The sequence below is a fragment of the Stegodyphus dumicola genome, chromosome 7 (assembly GCF_044657685.1).
Source record: "Stegodyphus dumicola isolate Sdum_Otavi_A_Nest chromosome 7, ASM4465768v1".
Lineage (NCBI taxonomy): Eukaryota > Metazoa > Arthropoda > Arachnida > Araneae > Eresidae > Stegodyphus > Stegodyphus dumicola.
Genome location: NC_140774.1, coordinates 101,590,707 through 101,617,815, shown reverse-complemented (window position 1 = coordinate 101,617,815; position 27,109 = coordinate 101,590,707). Strand labels below are relative to the sequence as shown.

Below are 27,109 nucleotides of genomic sequence, written 5' to 3'. Positions count from 1 at the left end.
TTCTTCATTTAATACAAATATAGACATCTGATAAGCTTCTACTCGATTTATGTACAGCAAAAATTACGTTTACTTTAAAATCTAACAGTTGAATACCTTACGAATAATACTGTGAACACAAAAAATGTTCATTATTACGCGAAATTCACACTAAAATAAAAATTTAAAAAAAATAATAATAATAATTATAAAACTATAAAATAGACTTATAATATTTTTTTCAGTAGTTGTACTACTACTAGTGTGATACTTTTAAAAATAAGTTTTAGCCCAGAGGGGCTATTAATTTCGTTTTGCCATTTTGTGGCGTTTCACGATAAATGGCGTTTCACTTTTCAAATCGTTGCCACCAAGTATTATCGCACTCTATTATATTTAAAGAAATTAAATAATGAGGAATCTGCAGACTGTATGAATGTTTCTCGCACTGTGATAAAACAACGGTACCTAGAGCCATGAAATTCTGAATAACGTAATCCTCCATCCTAATATAGGCATCTGGAGGCCCAAATTTGGAACTGGGAATTTGTATTACTATCCATTTCATATATCATATTTTGTAAAGCATTTATGAGTGTTTGATTAAGAAACCCAACGATTTCAAAGCGAGCAATGGCAAAAAACACTTTCATCTCTAGCGCGCGAGACTATGTATCGGAAATTCTAAAAATATGCTTTTTTAAAATTATATGATATTGCTGTTGAATTGAATTTTATGGTTTAAGTGCGAAAAACATGATATTTAATAAATAAAGGTAACACGCAAAACGTTAAAAAAATGGCCCTTTGGGAGTAATATAAAATCTGTTTTTTTTTTTTTTTTTTTTTTTTTTTTTGTGTGTGTGTGTGTGTGTGTGTGTATGTGTGTGTGTGTAATTTTAATACGTTTTAAAACTGGTTTCTAAGTGAGAACTTTCTAAGGAAAACTGGCTCGTATACACGTTACACATGGGGAAAGCCGCGAAAACGCCGTCCAGCTCGTTCGCGGGATTCGAATCTCGGACCAAACTACCTGCGTTCAGCGACTCTACCGCTCGGCGGCTGGTGGGCTTGTTAGCAGAATTATACTGTATTATTATTGTATTATGCTATAAAGTAACAATGCTATAAGACTGAGGGTTTGTTCATGGAATAGTACTTTTGTAACCTATTATAGTATTAAAAAATCATTGTTCCTTCGCAAACTTAAAAAAAAAAAAAAAAAAAAAAAAAAAATTAAAATACTGTTCATAGCATTCTCATTTTTATATTGTAAAAGAGATATTGATTATTATTAGTTTTCTATTTAAAATGTGTCGAAACGCTGGTTTGATAAGGACTTGAACTGCAGGAGACCTACACTGATTATTTTTACTTTAGTACTTCCATTGTGAAAATATTACTATCTTTTAATTATTTTCAAAGAACAAAATCTTTTGAGAAGGAAGAATATTTAAACTGAGCAGTTCTTATATACAAAATTAAAATAACAGCAATGTAATATTGAAAAAAAGGTATTAGTAATTGTGTGACAAAAATTGCAAAACGAATTAATCACACATACAGGATAGATTAGTTTAATTTTGGTTATATATTTTATATTGAAAAAATATTTTCTTTCATGTTAATTATAGAATAAATTATTTAAAATAAAGCATTTTGATGCATGTGTGATAATTGAATGCAGCAGCAATCGGCCATACTGTAATAGCGAATGAATTTTATTTCTTTTCCTGAAAGAAATAATTTTCATAGAAAAAGAAAATAAAAAAAGGGAAGAAATATTAAGAAAGAAATATTTTCTTTCTAATTTCTTATTTAAAGAAATATTTTTCGAATAGTAACTGTAAAATAAATTACGGGAAAACAGTTTTAATGTAAACATGGGAAAAAAAAAAAAAAAAAAAACTTAGTTTGCTATTAGATTGTAATGCAAATTAATCATATTATAAATTTAAATAATTAAAATTGTTTATTTCTAAAAGGATTTGAAGTAAGCTTAATTCATTTACTCTTATCTATTTACCATTGCTTTCATGGTATCCCGTATCACTCTTTATTTCTTACCTCTAAATTCCTGCGTTAACTTTCCCATTAAAAAACGAGATTTTCTTTCACATAACACAGCAGCATATTCTACTGCGTGTTGGTCATAATACTGTTTTGTGCAATTTGTTTTTCGAACTACAAATGCAGCGTGTGAGTTAGTGAAATAATGGGAGAATATTCTTAGAACTTCAGCCAGCGCGCGCTATAAATTTCGTCACTCGTCTGTACTGCGATTGGTCTAAAGCTCCTTGAAGCCTTGTCCCCTTCCAGTAAAGTAAAATGGACCCACCCGCCCTCCAACTGAGGACCACAGAATGGCTTTCTCCGAGAAGTTGTGATGGCTGTCCATACCGGTTCTTTTGAGTCAATATTGTTCGCTCAAGTTGTAGACAGATCCAGTGATCATAGAATAGGCGTCCTGATACCAGTGTGTAGAATGTCAGGTATCACTTTGTGTTGTCCTTTGTTTTAAAAACTATCATACAAACACTAACATTTAACTTGTTTTCGCTTGCCCAAGATAACTCGGGATATTAAAACTAAATGCATTTACACCTTCAAAAAATTAAAAATTCAACTTAAACCTACATATTTGGATTTGTTTCATTGTATTTAGTAATAAAATATAAAAATGTGATGATTTTTTACAATTTTGTTTGAAAAAAATGTGTAAGGGAAGTGGTTAATAAGGTAAACAAATAAATATTGAGCCTTTTTTTTTTTTTTTTGTAAATTTTGATACTCTTTAGATCATAAATACTTCATTATTTCAGAAATCATGATTTCGTATTTTTAATTTTATAATTTTTACATGCCATCTTACTAGATTTAAACTGATGATCTAATATCTGGAAAAATCTCAAATCCGGAATCGCCGAAGTTCCGACGAGTCCAGATTTCGGACTTTGTACTGTACAAGGTTTTCTCCAATAGTGTGAGCCTGCGTAGTCTTAGTAATTCTTATTCTTACTAGCTAACTAGCTTCCAAAGCTTTTTCACTTGAAGTAACAAAACCTGTCATTACTTGTTTACAAATTTTTAACGCCCATAATTTCCTCTCAAAATATTCTTCAGATTTATATTTTAAACTGGCATGTTTAGATTCAGCATGGGAGAAACAATGGTTTCTTGCTTTGATTAGATAATAGTTTACCGCAAACAACACATTGAGGTTGATGGTCCATTCCATCTCTATTCCAAGCAAACCCAAATGATAAACAACTTTTATATTTTTTATAAACATTTTTTCTTTTCTTTTCAATATTCTTAGTACTAGTAGATTGGCCTGGATACATCACTTGTGAATCATCACTTTTCAACTTAATCAGTCGTAGCCTTTTTTTTTTTTTTTTTTGAAAATCTAAGTTTGTTTTTATCATTTTTTTCACAAACATTTAAATGCATAATATATAACGAGTTCTTCAAAAACAAATGATACCATGCTCAAATGGGTAGAAAAGTAAAGAATGCAAAGCAATTAGAAGACAAAATACCTGCTGTTAGAGATAGCAAATCAAAGTTAAAAAAATATATATATTCTAATTGAAAATAGAGAAATATGAGCCGAAAAATGATGGCGATAAAAATGCAACATTCAAATAAATTGATTAACTGTAAAAGAATTAATGAGATAATACTATCTTTGTATAGAAACTTATTTTTATTTCCTGTAAACATCTATTTCTATTACTCCTTTTAAAAACATCATTTATGACAAATTTTATGATATTGTCTATGGCTAAAAGAATATTTGTGAAAATAAAAACGGATTATTTTGCTAAAGTCTATGAGTGGCTCTTTCATATGCAAAACATTTATCTTTTGGGGGGAACTAAGTAAGCAAATATTTGAGGTTTGTATGACACTGAGGTGGTTATAAGGAAATACTAAAAAGAGTACTTTCTGTTTAGGAAGCACTTTCTCTGCCTGATGAGCTTTCTTCTTCAATGTACCTGATACTTCTGATGAAGAATATTCACACACACACACACCAAAAAAAAAAAAAAAAAAAAAAAAAAAAAATGAAGAAGGGGTAGTTGTTTAACAGCATTTCTTCCTGATACAGAATGCTTTATTACAACTTACATTTGCAAAAATAAAGAGACCCAATGATCGAAAGTGTACAGGTGGGGGGAGGGCTCTCGTTATCATAGCAAGAAACGTGCTCTTTTTATGTACTATCTAAAGCATAAAATATAATAATTTCAAAAAAGAAGATTTTCATTTTTTTCAAAAAAGAAGATTTTTATTGTTACATTTTTAGAGCATTATGCTAGTTCAGTTATGATAGTTTACACATGCAGTGTTAAATTTTTTGATAAAATGAAAATATATATAATTATAAGTTATCATTTTAGTTCTGACTTTTCCTTTTCATTTTATTAATTTTATTATATATATATTTAAATATTGAATTATTGATTTTATATTTAAAGATAGTGTAGCTAAGTGAATTTATTGTCTCTATTTGTAATTTTAAGCCATAGTGTCCTGTTGACGTTTTAAAAAAATCAAATTAATGAATTCTTGATATATATTATATTACTGATTTTTATATTTAAATATTGAACTTAAATTACTTTCAAAAGCCATTTGTCGTATATTTTACATAAGTATTTTCAACTGGATTACATCATCTTAAAGTGCTTAAAAATGTAAATTTTATTGCTAAAATTTTAAATTCCTTCAGAAATTCCCAGTGTTTTTTAATATAGTTTTCTTTTTGTATATCATAAATAGCAGTCAGTTTCCTGATGGCTATCAGGCACAGGTTCCTCCATTCACTTCTTGAAGAAGAGGGACCAATCCATAAGTCAAAATTAGTAATTTTGCTTTTTTACTTACTTTTATATTGTGTCACTCAGTTTCTGTTTGAGTACTAGTGTGTGTTGTTTAATAAGACAGCTGTCATTATATATTTGCATTAGTTTCAGAACGTGGATTTGCTGTTTTTAGGAAGGATTTTGGATTTTTTTCCATTACAGGGCAATGTGCCACAGAGAATTTTGCATAGAAAAATAATGAGTAAACTCTTAGACTAAACATTTTAATAAATAAGGAATGAAAAAGAATTGCACACTTTAAAAACTTTTTATTGACATTACTTATTTTAAACAACCAGAATATTGTTATAAGAAATTATTTAAAAGAAAATTGTAAATAATAGGCAAAATTAGTGCATATGTCTTTTTGGAGAAAATCGTTTGGCACATGTTGTTCTCTAAGCAAAAAGGGCTAGGATTTTATTTCATTTTCCAGAAATTGACCTTTGATATATTTAAAGAAAAGTATAGCTAAGTGAATTTATTGTCTAGTACAGTCAAAAGTCGTTAATTCGGACACCCATAATCCGGAATGATCTATAATCCGGACCTCAAAGCTAAAAACTTTCTGCGCATGCGCCGCGTTGACACATGCGCATAGGCGTTTGCACGTGTGCGTAAAACCTTTACGACTGCGCATATGCGTATGCGCAAGCGCAGAATACGTTTTCGCGTGCGCGTTTTATGTAAAACGGACAGTATAAGCTAAAATTATCTAATTATCTATTTCAGTTAATGTTGATGATTGCGTTGTTCCTTAATCTTCGAGTTGGATCCGGCTTATTATTTTTTCCAGACTGTAAGAGCAATTTTATAGAAGTAAACTTGAACTTTCGATTATGTCAAATAGAATTTCCGATGCTGGAGCTCCCAAAGGATCTACAAAACGAAAGTATGTTTCGATGTCCATCAAACAAAAAGTGGAACTGCTGCAAAAAATGGATAAAGACATGAAGAAGGTGACAGAGAGGTTAGTGAAAACGAAAAAATTTCCATTGACAAGTTAGTCGGTATTCTCGGCACAGCAATTACGGGACTTGAACAGCGGAACTTTGTAACTGAACAAGAAATTATGTCTGTTTATAGAATTAAAGAGAAAGTATTATCACATAAAACGAAGCAACTTAAACAACTTACATTGAAAGAAATGTTTAATAAAGTAAACAAATAAATATTAAGCTTTTTTTTTTTTTTTTTTTTGTAAATTTTGATACCCTTTAGATCATAATTGTTCTTTATTTCATAAGTTACGGTTTCATAGTTTTAATTTTAGAATTTCTGCATGCCATCTTACCAGATTTAAACTGATGATCTATAATCCGGAAAAATCGATAATCCGGAATCGCCGAAGTCCCGACGAGTCCGGATTAACGACTTTTGACTGTAGTAATTTTGAGCCATAGTTTATTGATGACGTTTAATAAAAATCAAATTAATGAATTCTTGGTAAGCTTAATTTAATGGAACCATAAAAAAATTAAATTATAATTTTTGACTTAAAATAAAAGAAAAGAAGGGGGGTAGCTTCATAGACTATACCTAAAGCTTTAGTTGTGTTTCTATAGAATTAAAGATCAAAATGTTTTTCTTTTAGATGGTTCTGGTGGTGGAATGCAAAGTATATCTCCTTACTTGAATGTTGATCCAGCTTACTTAAATCAAGTATGAGGTTTGACTTCTTTTTTTTTTTTTCCTGTTTTAAATTAATACAATTATATCTTAATGATTGATTTAGAGAAACATAATATAAGCCAATTAATTACATAAGAAAATTCTAGCTTAGTTACATCTTTCTACGTTAAACTTTTTCATAGTTTTTGTATTTTAGATTGATAATGTTAGCATTAATAATACTTTGTTCAGGCTATAATTATTATAGCTATCTTATATACTGGAGCTATAACAGGATCTGAAATTAAGTGTATTTGGTATTTGCCTTCTGTAGTGACCTTGGCAAGAGAAAACAGAATTGGTGCAATTTAGACTTAAGAATGTGTGATTTAAAAATTAGGCAAAAGAACAATTTTATTTTGGCGATAATGAATTCTGTAAAAGGCGAAATTTTCAAATTACCTGAATTTGTAAAGAAATGTGGAAAAGTGATAGTAAATAAAGATGATGTGAGCTGAAGTTTTCTATTGCAATGGCATTCCCTCAATTGCCAAGCAACTAACAGACTGTGAAGTCTGTTGTATGGTTTTAAATCCAGAAAATGTCATCATAGGCATGTTAAAATAAATATCTTCTTCATGATCCATGTTCTTATCCTGCAACATCATTCAAATTACACAAATTGTTATAGTTGTTCCTTGTTATTTTTTTTTTTTTTTTGCTAATGCATATATGCATAGATTCATAAGGAGCAGCTAGCATGCTTCATATCAGATTTATCTAGCTGAAGTAATTTCTTGTCATTTGAAAATTTCCCATTTCAGGGAGGACCAGAATGGATATTTCCCGAAGGTGCATCACGGACTCGGGGTAGATTTGAGCTTGCGTTTTCTCAGATTGGTGGGGCTGTCATGACAGGTAATTTTGTTATTAAAAAAAAGTAATAATAACATTTTGGATACTAATTTATGAACTAGAAAAAGATAAATTGGAAATATTTACCCCTTTTTAAGAAGTTGTATAACCTTGTTTTTTTCAAGGGGGAAAAATGTTAGATTTTATGAGATGTCAAAGTCTGCCAAAGATTGAATAATTTGTGTACATTTGATTCTATGTGTATATAAATATATCAGTTTTTGTTTCTTTGAAAAGTGTGTCATCTTAAAATATCTAAAATTGCAATAAAAGAAATGTAAATATTACAATTCAAGAAAAAATATAAGTTTCTTTTATTCTTTTAGTATTCTTATTGAAATTTTAAACTCTTTGCTTTGAAAAATTTCTCTTCAGGTGCATTTTTTGGTGGTATCCAAGGGTTTTATGGAGGCTGGAAACAAATGAGTTCAGTAGAACAAAAAGCTAGTGTTAGGAGAACTCAGTATGTAACTTTTACTATTTCTTCACTATTTGAATGATTTTGTATCATATCAATTTAATGTATTAGGCAATAATATTTATACATGTAAAAGACATATTTTTATCATAAGATAAAATATTTCATCTTATTTTGAAAGATTATAAAAATATGCTTTAAATAAAATTTATACAAGCTTTTATAGTTCTAATTTATAGACGTTTGCCAAACGAAAGATTTCTTCATTATTTCCAGCTATAATGATTGTTATTCGTTGAAAAATAAAAACTAACTTCCAAAAGTGGCTAATTTATTGTCACCCAAAAGGCATTTTATTATTTTTTACTTTATTTAATTTATATATGTATTTTAAATTTTTTATTTCTTCTTATATCTGGCATTTAAGTAAAAGGTTATCTTTGCATGTTTTGTTGCTAGCAGGCTTTATAATCAAAACTGAAATATTTTACTGCATGATTTAATGTTGCATAAAATATTAAAGTAGATTTATTTTATGTGTATAACGTTTAAATGTCTCAATACGGCATACCCGAGAAACAGTAAATGACTTGTTGAACAAAAAATACTACCATATCAGATTTTTTTATCAAGTCAAGAAAAATGGATACCATGTTTAATCACATATTTCCCCTTTTCCTTTTAATTTTACCGCTTGAAAACTGGAAGAGAAAAAATATGCATTCTATACTATATAAGATGGCTTAAATGACACTAATAGCACATTAATAAATACACATAAAGGCATATCATTATTATTATTATATTATTCATTTTAAAGAATTTCTCTGTTTCATTGCACAAACTTGGCTATTTAAAAACAGTGTATTACTACTGCCTAAAATAAAATACTGTTATCTTCCACGCATCAGGAACTTGTCATTCAATAAACTGTAAGGTATTTAATCTTTTTGTTATAGATTAATAAGCCAAGCGATTTTAAAGCAATAAACACAATTCTTATAATTTTCTTTCAATATGGTTGATTTTAATAAAAATACATTTAAATCATGAGATGTCTAATTAGAAATATTAAATATTTTTATGAAATTACACTAATTGAACTCACGAAAATCATTTTAAATTTTTTCTTTTCATAATAACTGTTCTAAGCAGCTGGCCATGCAAATAGTTTGTTTTATAAATATGTAATTAGTATAATGTTTATTTATACAAGCTTTTATAGTTCTAATTTATGGACATATTTGCCAAACGAAAGGTTTCTTCGTTATTTCCAGCTACAATGATTGTTATTAATAAACAACATCTTTTTTAAAGTTTTTCATTAAAGTAAGTTCTGCTATAATATTCCTTTAAAAGAAAAGTAGGCTTTTGAGATATTTTATGTTGGTACTATTAAAATATTGATTAAGTATTGATGAATTAATGGACTGAACTTGGTTTGTAATAATATCATTTAGAAAATATGTTATTAGTCATAAAAATATTTTTTCAAGGTGATCTGAAATGAAGAGAGTACTTATTAACTAACTTTGGGCATATTGCACTACGAAATTTATTATTATAAATAGAAAAGTGCTATAATAATAGGCTTTGTTATAATAGGAAAAATGTAAAGTATATGAATTTTTAAGCAAGCTTGAATACAAGTAATTTGCCACAGTCAACTTATATTTAGCATTTATTTCAGTTTTAAGAACTTCATTAAATTTCCAGATGTAAAAGATTAAAATTTTGTGTTTACCTGATTCCTTAATCTTGTTTTTAATTATTGAATTTCCTTTTTAAGTTCCTTCTAATTTTGCTATATACTATGCTGTGTATTTTTGCAATATGAATTTATCATGTGATCATTAACTGGCAATCTCTTTAAGAAAACTAATATAATGAAAACATTTCTAACTGTGAGAGACACAGATAAAAATGATTCTAATTCTGTCTCTCAACTTTATGTGAGAAATATAGGTTAATATAAGAGGTTGCAATCTTTCATCCAAATCCATATGTACTGGCATCATCAAAAACATCAATGTATTTTAATGTAATAACACCCCCTAATGAGGAAATTATGAACTCTGTTTCCTATGAAAATTTCAAATAGAAATACCTGCTTCCCTTTTGGTAATATGCATTTTTCTGCCTCTAAAATATCCTTGTAGTTATTGAATAAAAGATGTGCTTCGTGTTAAATATAATATTGAATAAAGGATGTGCTTCTTTTTAAATATAATATTGAATAAAGGCTGTGCTTAAGTTATATATTTGTTTATTTGATAATGTCATGCCAGAAATAAAGAAATGTATCGACCTATCATGGCAGCTTCACCACCATCATCATCTACATAAGACCCAGAGTTTTATCATACACTGTGCATAAATTTATGAATTACATTGCATTTTTTATTCTGCCATACATTTTCCCCCTTGTTTGGATAAACATAGATGTGCATTTTTGTATAGTTTGGTTTATTTCATTATGGCAAAGCATGTTAAGGTTATCTGCCTATGAACATGGATGCATTCTTGGAAGACATTCAAAGGGAAACTTACTCATATCTACATTACATGTGGAGTACAATGTAACAACCTATGCGAGGAATCAAACTCGGATCAAACTTCCAGTATTCAATGACTTTGTCACTATTTTTGTAGTTTTAAGTACTTCATTAACGCTTAGAAGACTGGTGACCTAAGAAATGGCCAGAGCTGCAGTGTCTCAAAAAGGCGGCTGTGGCTGAAATTTCGGCCAGAGAAATTCTTTAAATTTAAAGGGGTGGAAATGCATTTGCATTACCCATCTTTTTAAGTGAAACCTTTCCAAACTCCCCAGTCTTTTAAAGGTTAAGATGTCTATATAACACAGCATTTCTGTGTTTTAATTTTATTAAAACATACATCATTAATAAAAATGATGAATCAGCACACAGTGTGCTTTGCAACTGATTTGAAAAAGAGCAAGGAAATCTATTCTGTTGGCCATCTTTGAAAGAGACCAATATTTTTCAGAATATAAACAAACAATGGTGTTGAAACATTAACTATCTATTGCTATATTTCCATGGAGCACCAAAAGTATATGGAACTATGAATGATGAATTTATTCAAAAAGTTGTTTGTGATGTTAATTGTATTCAAATTCTTTTTTTTAAACTGGTATCAAACTAATCTGAATTTATGAATTTTTGAGTTTTATTAAAGTTCAAAAATGTATCAGTGCATTTTATTTTTTGTTGTGTAGTGTATGTATATGTTTGTATAGATACATTTATATGTGTATAATGATCTAAATGATGCATTGTTCCATCATTAAAGATATCTTTTATTTCTTTAGATTACTAAATCATATAACAAAACGTGGAGCTGGTACTGCAAATACCCTTGGTGTAATAGGTATGTTAATATAAAATCTCATTTCATTGATAATTGACTACTATTTGTATTGCTTAAAGAGTAATCCATAAAAGTTAGGTACTAAAAGTTGTCAATGACTACTCTTACATTATTTATGATATCTATTAATAATGACATGTTTTTGTGCCAAAATTAGTATTTCATAGTGTTTTCATTTCTTACTAAAAATATTTGCCAACCATGATATCTATTAATAATGACATGTTTTTGTGCCAAAATTAGTATTTCATAATGTTTTAATTTCTTACTAAAAATATTTACCAACCATTGTGTGGGGATGTATACTTTTTCCTTTTATATCTTTTACAATGAAACATAAATTCTTGAAATAAAAAAACTTGTTTTAATGTCTCAAACTTGGAAAAATTCTGACACTGTTTAAAATAGTACACAGACATACACACACATACCAAAAAAAAAAAAAAAAAAAAAGTCCCCCTCCCCATGCTTACCTTGGAGGAAGGTTAGGTTTATTTGGATATATCAAAAGTCATAAGGACTATCTACCTAAGGGGAGTTTTGCCTTCATAGAGGGCTTTCTAATGGAAGCTGGTGCTTGTATTATCATTACGCATGGAGGAAAACCAACCATGCAAGTAAGCTCATTAAAGAATGTAATACATAAAGTAATAGTCATTAATATTTTTAATATAAGCCCTTGAATTTTTTTATTCCCCCCAAATTTTGAAAAGTTAATCTACCGCCACCCAATAAAACTTGGTGCACTTCTTTGAATATGCATATCTATACATTAAGTGTCTGGATTCGTAGCGTGCATTTCTTATGTAAAAATTCTGAAAGATGCTGAATTATTGTAAACTAATTTACTCAAAAAATATAAAGAATGCCCTGAAAATAAAAGAGTTGCTCTAGCTGAAAGTAAAATATGTGAGTGTTTATGCATATCCTTTTAAAATAACATGCATTTCCATCCAACCAATTATGTAAATATTAATTAACCCCTTCGAGCCGGGTAGTGAAAACGCGCGCTTATCGCAGAGGCCGGCAGTGTCTTCCGCGAGCGTCTCTCCAGGGCCGGGGGCTTTTTTGCTACTAAGCCTAAATCCATGAAATTTCCGAAGTATCAACGCATTGTTTAATAATGCTCTATAGAGTATTTAAACGGCTTATGCTTTATAGGTATTTTTATATATATACTTTAATTACCTTATTTCTTGTTTAAATGCATATTTTACACATTTTATTTTAATTACTCACCATTTTATGACTTTTAACATTATAATCTGAAAACTAAATATATTACTTAAAATTCTCTTTTCATATGAAAAATTTTAAAACAGGGATCTACACACAGTCCTACGCTACATTCCTTGAACTCGTAATAACTCATTTGCCGTTTTGGAGGATTTTTTCGGGAATGTGAACAAATGAAGCATCGTCGTCTCATTTTCTTATCAGTCTCTTCTGAACAAAGTTTTGGAAAATGTCTTTCAGTTAATCTTTCAGAATCAATATCAGAATTTCAGAATCAATATCTGAAATATTTTGCATCATTTCTGCTATTTCATGCTCTGTTAAACATTTTCGACGCTTCGACATTGAAACGGTAAAAACAGAAAGAATTCACGTCTAACAAGATGTAATTATTTTCTAAAAACCGAACTGTAAACGGAAATACTCAACGCTTTAGTGCATATAAAACTTCTACTTACAATAAACAACTACCACGTGCGAATAAAGTGCGATTTAAAGAGACGCCATAAATCATGCCATTCGGAAACATTTAGTTCCCCGTTTGTTTATATAATCAAAAACACGTGTATGTGAGTCATGCTTCTCTCATTTCAAGTAGAAGGTCTAATGCACATGTATCTGAAACCATATGGACGTACAGTGCCATCTTGTGGCAGAAATTATAGTTTGAAAAACGTTCCAAGATACTGGCACAAATACGTGACAGTCGGTAGAGAATGCAACAATGCTCTGGCACGCCTGTGTGTCTGCCGGTAGATAAGTGTGTTCGTTGCTGGCACGTATACGTGACAGTCGGCGCGAAGGAGTTAAATTAGTTTTAAATGTATTTAGAAATGAAAGATTAACCACCAGCCATTGGTGGGGCTCACCTTGGAGGAAATGTAGGATTATGAGGGGAAATATGAGCTAAATGCATCGCTGAATTAGTGTATGACCTGAATTTAAATTCTGGCAGTGATGTGTATAGTAATTATGAAAAATTTCCCTTAGAATATCCTTCACAAAGGTATCCATTTCCTTATACTTATATACTTTGCCATACTTGATTAAGTGAATAAGTAAATCTTTTGAAGACCAAAATACCATGTTGTGATAAAAAGGATTAAAGAAATTTTTCAACTGAAGTTTTGCATATTGACCTTTTATGGTGAATTAATAATTTTCAGGTGTTCACTTTGCAATTTTAAGCTGCAATTAATTAATCAACCCAAATTCTTAAATCCACAATTCATAAGAATGCAATATGAAAATCCACTAAATGAGAAAAATGACTGTGATTGATGAATATATTAGTATATAGAATGGAAAATTGGAATTTTTTATTTACTCAGTATTTATAGCAAACATTAACATTCATCATACCCAGTTTTACCACTTTCACCTTTTGACACTTTTATATCCCTAATAGCAGTGTAGAAGTTTTTAGCATGTATGGACATGACTGTGGTTTTCATGTGTTAAGCACTTGCTGCATTGTCTCGTGCGCCTATTTGGAGCTGAGCTGTCCAACACTAATATGTAATAGTTAAATCACTATTTTGGTTATGATGCCCCATGTCATGTTTCCCATAACTCTCTTTCATGCCTGATATAATCTGGTGAAGAGAATTCTCCACATTAATGACACTGGTCTTCATTGCCTCAATCTATTCATGCATGTATGTATCAATGCATGTCATTATATTGAATTCTCCTCTGACAATTAACTTCTGTAAGTGTAGCTACTTTTCTAAACAAAAATCTTACTATACTTAATTGCTTTTGCTTGGTGCATCATTGTAGACACACCTGTTTTGTCAAACTGCTTTTCCTTGCATACACACATAGCTGACATAATAATAATGGGCATACATGCACACAGATTTTAGTACAACTTTTTGAGTTTCTTACTGGATTAACCTAATAATTTTTGGTGATTAGCTATTGCTGGCCTGTGAAAAATTGAGTTTTACTGATATATAGTTTATAACTGTTCATTTCAGAAAATTTTAGAAATTTTGATGCATAAATACACTATTTATTCATGCATTTTCCCACTTGAAAACCAGGAGGGAAATATGTGGTACATAATATTTCTGAAGAGAATACTTAAATTGTAAACATAGCATATTAAAAAGCATATGTAAAGACACATTATTATATTATGTATTTCAAAGGATTTATCAATTTCAATTATTTTTCACTTGCGTGAAATAATTTCCTTTATGTGCATACATTTTACATTGTTGTCACAAAGTTATAGTTTCTAAAACATGTGTTGAAAAAAATAGGGGAAGAAAGCTTTGAGTAAATGTGATATTTAACATAGTGTGCATTAATTTTGTTACACCGAAAAGAAATTATATTCGTAATTTCTTAAGTTCGTTGATATAGAATTTCTCTCAGTTTCGATGTATAGTTAAATGTTTTTTAATGCAGGCACTGTCATTAATTAAGTTTTATAATAAATTTATCCCACTTGCAGATTTATTTTATTCTTTGAATGTTATTACAAAATGAAGTTTGGGCATAGATATTTGCTTTAGCATATTCAATTCCCTTTGCTGTTAGGTTCTTTATTTTTTCATTAATGGTCATTAAAAGTATTTAATATCAATGTGCAGAAATGTGTACAAATCCTGTAAAAGTATTGCCACTTTGTCTAGCTTTGCATACTTTGCATTGAGCTCTCATGCTGTGGATAAAGTTATTGATAGTAGCTTGCGGCAACAAATCCCATTCTTTTTAAAGCAAGTATTTTAATGTCTGGATGATGTTGACATCATGCAGTAGCCTTTTTCTAAAGTATCCTCGTATTTGTGTAGGATTCAGGCCTGGTAATTTCAGTGCCAATACCAGATAGCAAACACCATCTTCCTCCAGAAAACTATCAATCATTTGAGCTCTTTGTGGAACATTCATTATTAACCCAGTACAAATTATGTCCTCACCATGAGCATTACAGTAAAATCTAACCTAAAGCTCAAGGACCTTATTCTTATAATGCTGTATGGTCATAGTGCCCACATTGAAGACATGCAATGGTGTTCAACCTCAAAGATGATGCCTCATCCCTTAAGGACTCAACTTCACTTTAGGTGGAGTGGTGGTTGTGGCTAATTTCTCTTTGAAGAGAAATGGTGGACTCCAGGTTGTTCAGATAAACATTTGTTGAAAATTACTTTGTATACCTTAAACATTTGTTGAAAATTACTTTGTATACCTAATCTTGACTTCAAATTTGGTGGTCATGTTTTCAAGACATAATTTCCAAATTTGATGTGTTAAAAAATGATGTGCTTGATTCCATAAAAAATGTTTCTGTTCTGCTGTCTGTTGATAAGGATATATGCCACTGAGCATAAAGGGTCTACTTTTTAAGGCATTTGTGTACAATTTGCCTAGAAATTGTTATTCCCAATGCAGTAATGGCATCCTGAGAGAGAACTCTTTATGTATCATCTGTATAGCGTTGTGATGATCTCAAAATGTTTTCTCACTTGTGCTTTTCCATCTTGGCTGTTTGCTAATAACAAGATCTAATTAGCATTAATAAGAAGTGCAGCAGCTTGTGAGTTTTCAGTGCCCTCGAAGATGGTAAGTGACCTTGGGGTTCAATAATGGGTTTGCTTTATGTGAGTTATATCATACCACTATCGCTAAAGCATTCTCAGGCAGTAGCTTTAGATGTTGTTCCATCGTACCAGCTTCTGATTGACTCTTGAGACCACTACATAGTCTTTTCCCAAACTTTTTTAATGCGATATGAGGAGATGCGACTGGTCATCATAAATTGAGCCCATGTTATGGGCACGGTCACAAGCCCTTTGCATTGATGTGATTGATCATTACACTGATGGGTTGTGGCCTCGGTGTATGGGCATGTGTAGTGTGTCCATTATAGCACTGTGATACTACTAATATATGTTATGAACTACATAATACATGTTATGGCATACTGAGCCATAACATGTATTACGTAGTTCAACATTTGCCCTCACGTGGGTGGAGGGGCATGTTGTTGTTCAAGGTTATCCAACTGTGACGATGCTGAGGTGGTATCCTTCTTATTACGTCTCAGTCTGTAGGCAGTATGCTTGTTATTGCTAAGAAATTATCTCGAGGTATGCTCATTTTGCTTGTCGGTCCTTTGCTGTTGCTTCATGATTTTTTGTTGGTATTTTCCAGGTCACCATTTATAGTGAGCTCAAAACGTATGCTTGTTTGTGCTTGCTGCTTGTTCATGTCACGGTCTATCGATACCAATGAAAAGTGTAATAGTGTGCTAGTTTTGATGTTCTTGAAGGTGGCATATGATCTTGGAGTTCAATCATAGGTCTGCTTCTTTTTAGTTAACCTCTTATTGTACTCAGCCGAGTTTACTTGGGTACACTGAACTAAATTATTTTCACACACCCAAGTAAATACGTTTTAAGAACTTTTTTCAGATACATATACAACAGAATATATCTGCTACAGTTTTGAGTTAAAATAAAGAAAGAGGTTAAAATAAGCTGAATTAAAGAATAAAAAAATTGGTGGAAGGAAGATCACTTCCTGAATTTTTATTGGTGCATTAAGGTGTTAAATACCATACTGCTATCGCAAAAGAGCTCATACGTAGTAGTTTCGTATATTTGAACAGTTTTAGTGGTATGAGGATCTGATTGACTTTTGGATTCACTCTGGTGCCGTGCACTTAATGATTTTCTATATGTGTCATGACTCTTACATGCCTTTGGCCAAGTCTGCTCTTCATGGTGCCTTTAGTTTAGAATTGGTGCCATAATATGGATACCATCATTCAAAATTTTCATAAATTTTGAGCAGCTTCCACTTGAGACTAGCCAGCCCAGCCTCAAGCCAACTAGTAGCTGTCCATCTCAATTCATGTGTTTTAATTGTATCGTCTAATCTTTTAATAAGTGAATTTTACTCAAAATCTCTTCCAAAATAAGGTTGCTTTTTTGCCTAATTTTAAACCACCAGATGCTTACATATCATTTGAAATATTAGTGGTAGCTATTTTGAATTATTAAAAAAAAATGTGTCTGTGACTTTAATTTTCGATGTCATTATACCGGGTGGCCATAATTAAACGGACAGTGCTCACAGTGTTCTGTAGCGTGATCTATTTGCGAGAATGACGCCACATTTTGTAGGAATATTACACAAGACGGGGACGATCCGCGAAAAAACAAATTAGTTTCAAAAGTCACCGCTAGGGGAATATTTAGCACTGTGTAATAGAAAATAGAGTGTTAACAAATGCAAATTAATGCGGAATAAAATTACCTTTTATTATGCACATTTTCTGATTTAGTTCCAGTGCAATATGGCAACACTTTTAAAAAAGCGTAAAGTCTACATAAACACTGATAAAGTCTCGTGATCTGTAATATCACGAACGCTGAGCAGAAGAAGTTCTTTATTCAGATTTCACGTTACATCCATTTGCACAGTGCCGGCTGCTTGGGTTTTAAAAGGCAATGTGTTACGTTTCGAATCAATCAGATTGAAAGTTTATGTGCAATGTCTCCTTCTTTAGTCGAGCGTGCGTTACTCGTCAAATTTTTTTACCTCAACCAGTGCAACGCGTCAGCCGTTCTTCATGCTATTAGAACGCACAAAAAAATGCGTAAAGGTAACGGTCCTGTGTCAGTTAATGGGCTAAAAGCAATGGTTGTGACGTTTGAGAAAACAGGTTCTCTGAAGGTTCAGTCAGGCAGAGGACAAAAACCTGTACTACAGGATACAATCAAAGCAGTTGCCACGGTGATTGTCGACAGAGAACCAGACAATATTGCTGCCACCTCTAGCGCTCGTGGAGTACCTCGGAATATGGATATGCCTTACAGTACAGTATGGAAAATCTTACAAAAGATTATCAACTTCTATCTGTACAAGATCAGCCGTGTACAGGAGTTACTGTACCCCGACCATGATAAGCGATTGACTTTTGCCATCACCTTTCTTGCCAGAATGGAGGTGGATGATGCTTGGCCGTGGAAAATCTTATGGGGAATTGAGGCCCACTTTTACCTGAATGGAACTGTGAATACCCTGAACTGCCGAATTTGGGATGACAAATCACCACATGCAGTCACAGCAATTCCCTTACATTCACCAAAGGTAACTGTTTGATGTGGGTTCACAGCAGAATTTATCGTAGGTCCATTCTTCTATGAGAACATTACCCCGACAGGACCGGAAACCTATTCCCAGGAAATTCTATTCCCAGAGAGAAATATCGTCACATGTTGAACAGCTTTGTCATTCCGGCACTTTAGCAAAGGCAATGCCTGGGGAAAATCATTTTCATGCAAAATGGAGCCCCTCCACACGTTGCTGTACGGGTGCAACAGATGCTCCGACAGAAATTCACAACTCAAAGAGTCATTAGCCACTACTTTCCAACTGCATGGCCACCTCGGTCGCCTGATCTTACCCCATACGACTTCTATGGGGTTACCTTAAGTCCAAAGTCTATAAAGGAGTGGTCCAGGACCTGGCTACGTTGAAGGATAACATATCACGGACTGTGCGGGAGATTCCTGCAGACATGTTACTTTCTGCTGTTGTGCATACTGTGCGCAGAATGTAATATGTGGTCCACAACAACGGCAGCCACATTGAACCTCATTTGAATGCAAAATAAAAGGTAATTTCGGTATTGATTTGCATTTGTTAACAGTCTATTTTCTATTACACAGTGCCAAATATTCCCCTAGTGGCGAGTTTTGGAACTAATTTGTTTATTCGCTGAATACTTCGTCCTCCGTCTTGTTTAATCTTCCTACAAAATGTGGCGTCATTCTCGCAAATAGATCGCTCTACAGAACACTGTGAGCACTGTCAGTTTAATTATGGCCACCCGGTATATATAATTTTTAAATCATGCATTGAAATCTTTTATTCTTTTATTATTATTTATGTATTTATTTATTTATAAATGTCTATGTATCAATAAAATATCTGATTATTAAAATGTTAATAAATTGTAAATTTTTATCTGTTGTAGCTGTTATGTATAGTGGCTTTGGTGTCGTACTTTCATGGATCCGAGGAGTTGACGATGAAGTCAATACCATTGCTGCAGGTACAGCGACTGGTTTACTGTACAAATCTTCAGGTGAGAATCATGCTTTCCGAAAACTTTTTAATTCATTGAAAATTGTTTGTGATATATTGGTGCAAAGAAGCAGTAGAATTCTTAATAATTATTTTAAATTCAGTGTGAATTGTTGCCTTTCTGATACAAGTGGGAAACTTCCAGTTTTTCTTCTCATCTGATTGACTCATCTGTAAAATTTCTAAATTTCCCAATTTTTAATTTATCTGAATTTAGATCATCTCTTTCAGATGTGGTTCTGAAATAACTTTTGATTTTTAAATGACAAATAAAAATTCTTTTATAAGTTTGCTAATTAATTTTTACTCCATGACAGAGATTATGTTTTAATACATAGCAGAGATTGTTATGACAACAGAGATTATTGTTTTAATTCATAACAGAGATTGGTAAATATTTCACCTCTTCTTCTATTTCACTCAGATTTTCATCAATATAAACTTTGAAAAAATTTAAAATCAAGCAAGATTAGCATAATTACTTAATGTTTAAAATGTTTTTCTAAATTTTAATTATAAATTAGGTTACAATTAGTGTAATGTTGAAATTATGCAGTAATAAAATGTTTTTGTGAAAAATGTTAAATTTGCATGTTGATAAACACGTAGACTCCAACTACTACAAATTTTTTGTAATTTTTATAGAAATTCCTTAAAAATTTCAAGCTATGGGGAAAAAACAAAAATATGGATTTTGCAGAAAGAGGACAAGTGAAGTAGTATTTAAAATAAAACCAACTTATTATTCTGATGATTGGTAAAATGCTCATGACATCATGTATAGCATGTTAAGTTGGTGGTCTTGCTCGTTTTGTAGAATAGCCAATTGTAGATTTGAAAATTCTGACTATTAATCTTTTCATTCAGGCATCTTGCATTCCCTTTCAGTTAGATCACAAAATGCCCCTTGCTAAACGCGGACTTGTGAAATGTGATTTTGCATATGTATGCATTATCTTAATTGTCTTCATTTAATTTGTCCAGTGTGAAAATTTCAAATTTATCTTATACACTGCAGAGAATCAGCTGTGCTGTAATGATCCTCTTCAACCCTTTGAAGGGCTGGTTGTTTGTCAGTTTTTTAACTTCTGAAAAAATGCTAATTTTTCTACACCAAAAGCTATAATCGTAAGTGTCTAGTGTTTCCTTTTGATTCTAAATGGCAGCATCACCCTATGAATGCTCAATATTTTGCAGTTATGAAATTAATATACCTCGTTCCAAGGTATCATGTTGGAAAATTGATAAATTCTATTGGAGGGAAAGAAAAAATTCAAAATCTGCAAATATATGACGTACACATGCTGAATCTTATATATTTACTTCATTTCAGTCAGAAGTGATAAGTAACAGAAGATTGTTTATACGATTTTAAAACTGGTATGTAATATATACCGTCGCCCGCACTGAGAGTACCACGCCAATAGATGGCAGCACCAGTCTTCTCCTTTTCTACTCTGTGACATGACATAATTTCTTTGTTATTGTAACAGTTTATGATGTAATAATTTTTCATGATTAATTTATAAGTCGTTTAGGATTCAATATTATCAAAATCGTAAAAACAACCTTGTATTTAGCGTAAAGTATAATGAAACACTCAATCGATTTCGAGGGCAGCTAAAGGTCCCTCCTCATCAGGAGAAAGAAATACCTAGAAAGAAGAAAATAAAGGAGAAGGAATCTCAGAAACACATGGTCCTTATCAGCACTGCACGTGGTTATAACTGGATTTTTAATCAGAGTTGCACTGGCCGCCTACTTTTAGTTAGCCAGGCTATCTGATCAAGCATAAAGGACAAGGAAAATTAGCGAAGTTAAAATAGGGAGCGAGGGGCAAATGCACCTTCATGCTCAAAATCTGAACTTCAAATAATGGAAAGCAACCACTGAACGGATTTTTATACCCTCTGGTAGTACCAAACGCACCAAACGCGAGGAGGTAATGCCATCTATCGGCAAAAATAACTGAATTAAGATAGTAGAATTTTAAAGGCATAAGGAAGGACTGGATTGGACTTCAAATCATTAACTAAACCTGCTAAATCTTTGTGAATGTGAAAAGCCTCAAGAAAATCCAATTCACCTATGGAAGAAGCCTTTTGCATAATTTTTGCAGACTCAAAGTCAAAATTATGGTTAAATGTCCACTTATGATACGCTATTGAAGACTTGTTAATTTCGCCTTTTCTGACATAAGATTCATGTTCCTTGATACGAAACTTCAACGCTCTTTTTGTTTGGCCAATATATCTTAAACCACACTGACACGATATACTATAAATTCCCCAAGAATTCAAGACAGAAATGCAATCTTTTAGAATCGAAGGGTGAATTTTATTAATAGGGGAGAAACCGACTTGAAAATTGAATTTCTGGAGAATCCATGCAATTTTATAGCTAACAGAAGGACGTCCTTCTGTTAGCAAGTAGCAAGAGGTTGCTAAGCATGGTTCGATTAAACCTTTCTATCATACTGTCTGACTGGGGATTTAAGGTGTCATTGGGTTTTGTCTATGCTCAGTAGTTTGCAGAGGTCTTTAAATACAATCAAGATGAAATTTCCTTTGTCAGAATGTAACTGAAGAGCCATTCAAAACCTCTGATACCATGACAGCCTCTTGATCAGAGACAGGGTATGCTTCAGGCCACTTCCTAAAGTAATCAATGACAATGAGGATATATTTGTTGCCATTAGCAGTTCATGGCTGAATGTTGAAGGCGATGCTTTCAAAAGGCACTCCCACATTGTAACATTGTAGCTTCCCTCAGTTGTATTTCTTCATTTTTTTCTGGCCCACACAGGCATCCAAGATTGGCACCATTGTTGCACATCAGTTGTATTACTCCAGTAAAAGTGCTTCTGATACAAGATGCCATTTCAAATATGTAGTGAGTCTGATAGAGATTGTTTTTTCATATAATCATAGCTCGAAATGACCTGCCAGGTTGATTTCTTATTTGAAGATTCCATAAGGTCAGATATGGGTTTAATGTCGCCATTTTAAATCTGGTCGTTTCTAACTTATTCATCATTGTATGGGTTCAGGATCAGACAGTGTTCAATTTGTAACTTGAGGTGTGACTGTATGAAGCAGCTCGTATATTTAACTTTGGAACAATATGGACAGTTTTCTGGGTATGGTCTTCTTGACAGGGCATCGCCATTTCTCTGTGACAGTCCTTTTTTGAAGACTAGTTATGTCATATCCCTGGAGTTCTTTGTATCTATCTGGATATTTGGCCTTCCGGAATCTTGAAATTTAACTACCAGGTCAACGTGCATGGTCTGTGTGGAGTGGGAATTTTTCACTGTAGAGGTAATGGTGTTCTACGGCTTTAATTATGGTGAGAAATTGAAATGTTCTGCCAGGAAGGTATTTTATTTGAAGACTACATGAGGTCAAATGGGTCACCATCTTAAAACAGATTTTTCGTGACTTCTTTATCATTCCATGGATCGTGATCAACCAATGTTGAAGTTGTAACTTGATGTATGACCAGATTAACCAGCTTGTTTTTCTCTTTGACCCCTGCAATGATATGAGCAGCTTTCTGGACAGGGTCCTTTAGACAGGGCATCGGTGTTTCCATGTGATGATCCTATCCAACATCATATTCTCCACGTACTGATTTTTTCTCTGTATTCTTCGGTGGATTCAAGTTCTTTATCTTGATCTTTGGAATCTACTAACTTTTCTACTTTGGTATCCACAACTTTGAGACTTTCAAATTTGTTGTTTAATTGTTCTAAGTACAGCTCCAGCTCACTATCAGTGGCAGTTACTTCTGTTTTTGTAATTTCTGCTTCAATTTTTGAACAGAGTTTTGTAACTGACGCTGTTTAATGTTGATCGTTTTTGAATACACAAATTTAATGCTTCAGTGGCCATTTTACTGAATTTATGTTATGTTTATATGCTTAATTCAACTTCAATACTAAATATGATATTCAAATATATTTCTGATAAATTATATCATATTACGTAAAATACAGATCACCATTCCAGCGTGGGATGCCATGTTAAAAAACTGACTTGATAATTTTTTAGTTTCTTTAAAAGTTTTATTTCAAATGAAATATAAAAATTCTGCCTACCTGTTCTTCCCGTGTGGTGACTGTATCTCCTTCGATGTTGATTCAGCTTACAATGAATGACAACGTAACTAAATGGCCACATGGTTAGACTAGCCCTAGAATATATTTAAAACAACATTGAAATTACAATTAAAATGATACAGTCTCAAGAATACGTCGTTAGCATGTCATGGAACACATCTATCTCTTTTTCCACCGTTCCAAATGTGTTGTAGTTAGAAGAGTTGAGTTGCAGTGTGCTTCTCACAAATGATAACTATGCGCAAAATTTTAAAGGCTCTGTTTTTAACACTCCCCCTTTTGAGTTTTGAGAACATTAATCCGGAACTCAATACCTTTTTGCCCTATCTTAAGGGAGGTTTTAACAACACGTCCAGTTTTTGTTCTAACAAGATGGTAATCGTTTCATAGAAGGTTCTCCTTCTAACATAGATTTTCCACATTGGCGACATAGTTCTCGTCATCCAATTCTAAAGGACACAGTTTTTGATGGGCCACAAGTCCTGCTTTAGTTTTTATTTTGGCGGTTCTAGCTACTCCATCTTTGCTGGTGTAAATTGATAATATTCTTCCTAAAGGCCAATAAAATCTTTTGAGGTTATCAGTCCATATTAATACAATATTTCCAATGCTAGGGACATAAACTTTGTTTCGAGCTATTGCCCTTTGTTGCAATTGACCCAAGTATTCATTTCGAAACTTGACTTGAAGATCGAACATCAGCTTTCTTCTGTAAACCAAATTTTTTTCAAGTCTTTGCTAGTAGATTTTATTTGAACAAAATCAGTTGTATTGCTTAGGCAATTCTCTTTCAAAAATAGATCAGGTGTTAATGGGTTTAAATCCTCTGGATCTTCACTGACATAGATTAGATGTCTAGCATTTAGTTGGCTTTCACAGTCACAGAGAATGATTTCCATCGCTTGATTGTTTAGAGATGCTCATCCTAAAACTTTTTCAGAATTCATTTTAGAAGGCCAATCAACCTGTCCCGAAAGCAACCCCACCATGGGGCTGCTGGAGGAATGAATTTCCAGGTAATAGGATAAATAGGTATTTTTAATCTTTTTGGATCGAAACTTTTCAATACATTTTCAGCTCTGGTAAAGTTAGTTGCGTTGTCTGAGTATATCACTAAAGGGCGACCGCAACGAGCTATGAATCTTCTAAGTGCCAATAAGAAATTGTCTGCTGATAGAGAAGTTCTATCAACTGCTCTATAAACTGCACAGGTTAAAATTACCTTCTTTCTTTCAGTAGTAATGAACTTGCTACATCCACTCCAATAATTTCAAAAATGCATGCATTTTTTACACGATCTTCAGGAAGCATTCCTACTGGAATATCAGGCGGTTTGACTCTGAATCTTGGACAAACATTGCAAGTTTTGATTACTGCTTTTATAGTTCGTCTACTTTTCAGTATCCAATAATTTTCCGTCAAAGCTACCATTAGCAACTGTACTGTACAATGTCCAAGTTCGTGATGTTTAGACAGAATCAGGCACTTAACTACATGATCATCTGATGGTAGAATAATCGGGACTCTGAAATTTTTATCGTCATTTCTCAAAAGAAGTTTTGTTTTAATTCTCAAAATTCCATTAGTGCCTGTAAATGTCAACAGTGATTTTAGACATTGAGTTTTCACTATGGAAAGAGTCTTCTTGAACTTTTTTCAAAATTTTAAGTTCAGCTTCTTTAAGCTGTTCAGTAGATAGTTCTCTGAAATTTTGTTAGGAGACTTAGAATTCCTATAAAACCTATATATCCAACTAGTTATTCTAATTATTCTCTTATAGGAGGATATGTAACTATAACAGGGATGCCACGCTACCTGGAAAACTGGAAAAAGTCAGGGAATTCGGAAATTGACCAAAAAGTTCAGGGAAAAGTCAGGGAATTTAAGTGTTTTAGTCAAAATCTGGAAAAGTCAGGGAATTTCATACAACGATCCCGCCAAAAAAGGCGAGTTTTGCGCCGACGTTGGAAGTGATCACTTTTTTGGTGAAATGTGTATCACGTGTGTCATTCGGGCAGCTGGCATAGAGCCAATTTTCGCAGCTCCAATTTGATTGTCTTTTAGAAAGGCAAAGCAAGTTTCCCGCAACTTTTGGCTTCCAGTAACCTCGAGAATCGCATGTGCAGTGCACGAACTAAAGAAAGTACCTGTTCGCGTATAAAACAAAATGGGTTTAATCCTAGTATACGGTACCATGAAGGTTAGAATCAAAGAATATGTATGTATTGTAAAGAAGGAAAACCTCTCTCGAACAGAGGTGGCTCCGTTCCATCATAGAGGGAAACAGCTGTGCATGCGCAATATATCTGTCGCCAAAGTTCGAAACCGGTGTCGAAGTTCGAAGGTCACGTTATCAAGAGTTCATAAAATGAATATCGTTTAAAATTTCTTTAAACTCTAAAGGAAAAGAAAATATTTTTTGCCGCAAATAAATTAATTCATGGATTAATTATTTTGAGGGAAAAAAAAAAAAAACTACGAAAATCCGTTTTTAAAATTATTGCGAAAAATCCAAGAAAAAACGTTTCTTCTTAGATTTTTCGCAATAATTTAAAAACGGATTTTCGTAGTTTTCTTTTTTGTCAAACAACATTTCTTGACATGATCATGAGCAGTAAACGGGTCATTTTGTTCTTGGCGACAATTTTCAAAATCGTGCGAAGACCGTACCGTATAGTAGGATTTTACCACAAAATCTTTTTAAACCTTTTTTTTTTTCCTTTTCTTTTTAATAAATACCTTGTCATTTTGCAGTAAAATAAAAAAAAAATAGTAATCAGTCATCTAGGTTAACCATGTAATATAACTATATTCGCTAAAATATCGTTGATTATTCTAATTCAATTTTTAAGTAATTATCTTTATTTTTATGTTATTCATATCATTTAATGTTACTTCTTCCCTCTAAATTTATTTATCATTAGTAAATAATATTTCCAAATTTCAGGAAATTTCTCTGGCATAATCCTGAAATTAATTCTAGTAGTATGATGACATACCATCACGAAATTTAATGCACATATTTTTTCCTTATTTATACTGCGAAATAAATATAAAATACCTCAATTTATTAAAAAAATATCATTAGATTTCTTTCTTTTGCTTAGCTGCAGAATGTCTGCAAAAAAAGACTTATTTTACTCCAGATTGGGCAGATTCTAATCTCAATCTTCAGTGGAGGAAACAACTCCTATTATAATTATATTTGTGTTTTCAAGTGTTGAGGTGCCTTTTAAGAAGACACCTCATACAAATTAAATTTACCTAAAATCTAACCTAACTATTTAGCATTGCATTGTGATTTATAAGAACCGAATTAGCCTCGTGTTGAACTGGTGATGATGATTATGAGTAATAATTGAATAAAACATACAATTGTTATCCAATGTATATATCTTAAATTTTATTAAGTTTCATAAGTGGAAAAGTAAACAAAGTGTACCAAGAATAATTAATAAT

General features: G+C 32.1%; 1 protein-coding gene across 1 annotated transcript in view; it reads left to right on the top strand.

Annotated features, from left to right (window-relative positions):
* Positions 1-27,109, top strand: part of Tim23 (translocase of inner mitochondrial membrane 23) — a 67,844-nt gene that overhangs the window by 20,310 nt on the left and 20,425 nt on the right. The window contains exons 2-6 of the mRNA XM_085820655.1: positions 6,445-6,512; positions 7,286-7,379; positions 7,752-7,839; positions 11,126-11,184; positions 19,421-19,531. Coding sequence (XP_085676781.1) covers positions 6,445-6,512; positions 7,286-7,379; positions 7,752-7,839; positions 11,126-11,184; positions 19,421-19,531 — 420 coding nt within the window. The remainder of the gene's footprint in view (positions 1-6,444; positions 6,513-7,285; positions 7,380-7,751; positions 7,840-11,125; positions 11,185-19,420; positions 19,532-27,109) is intronic.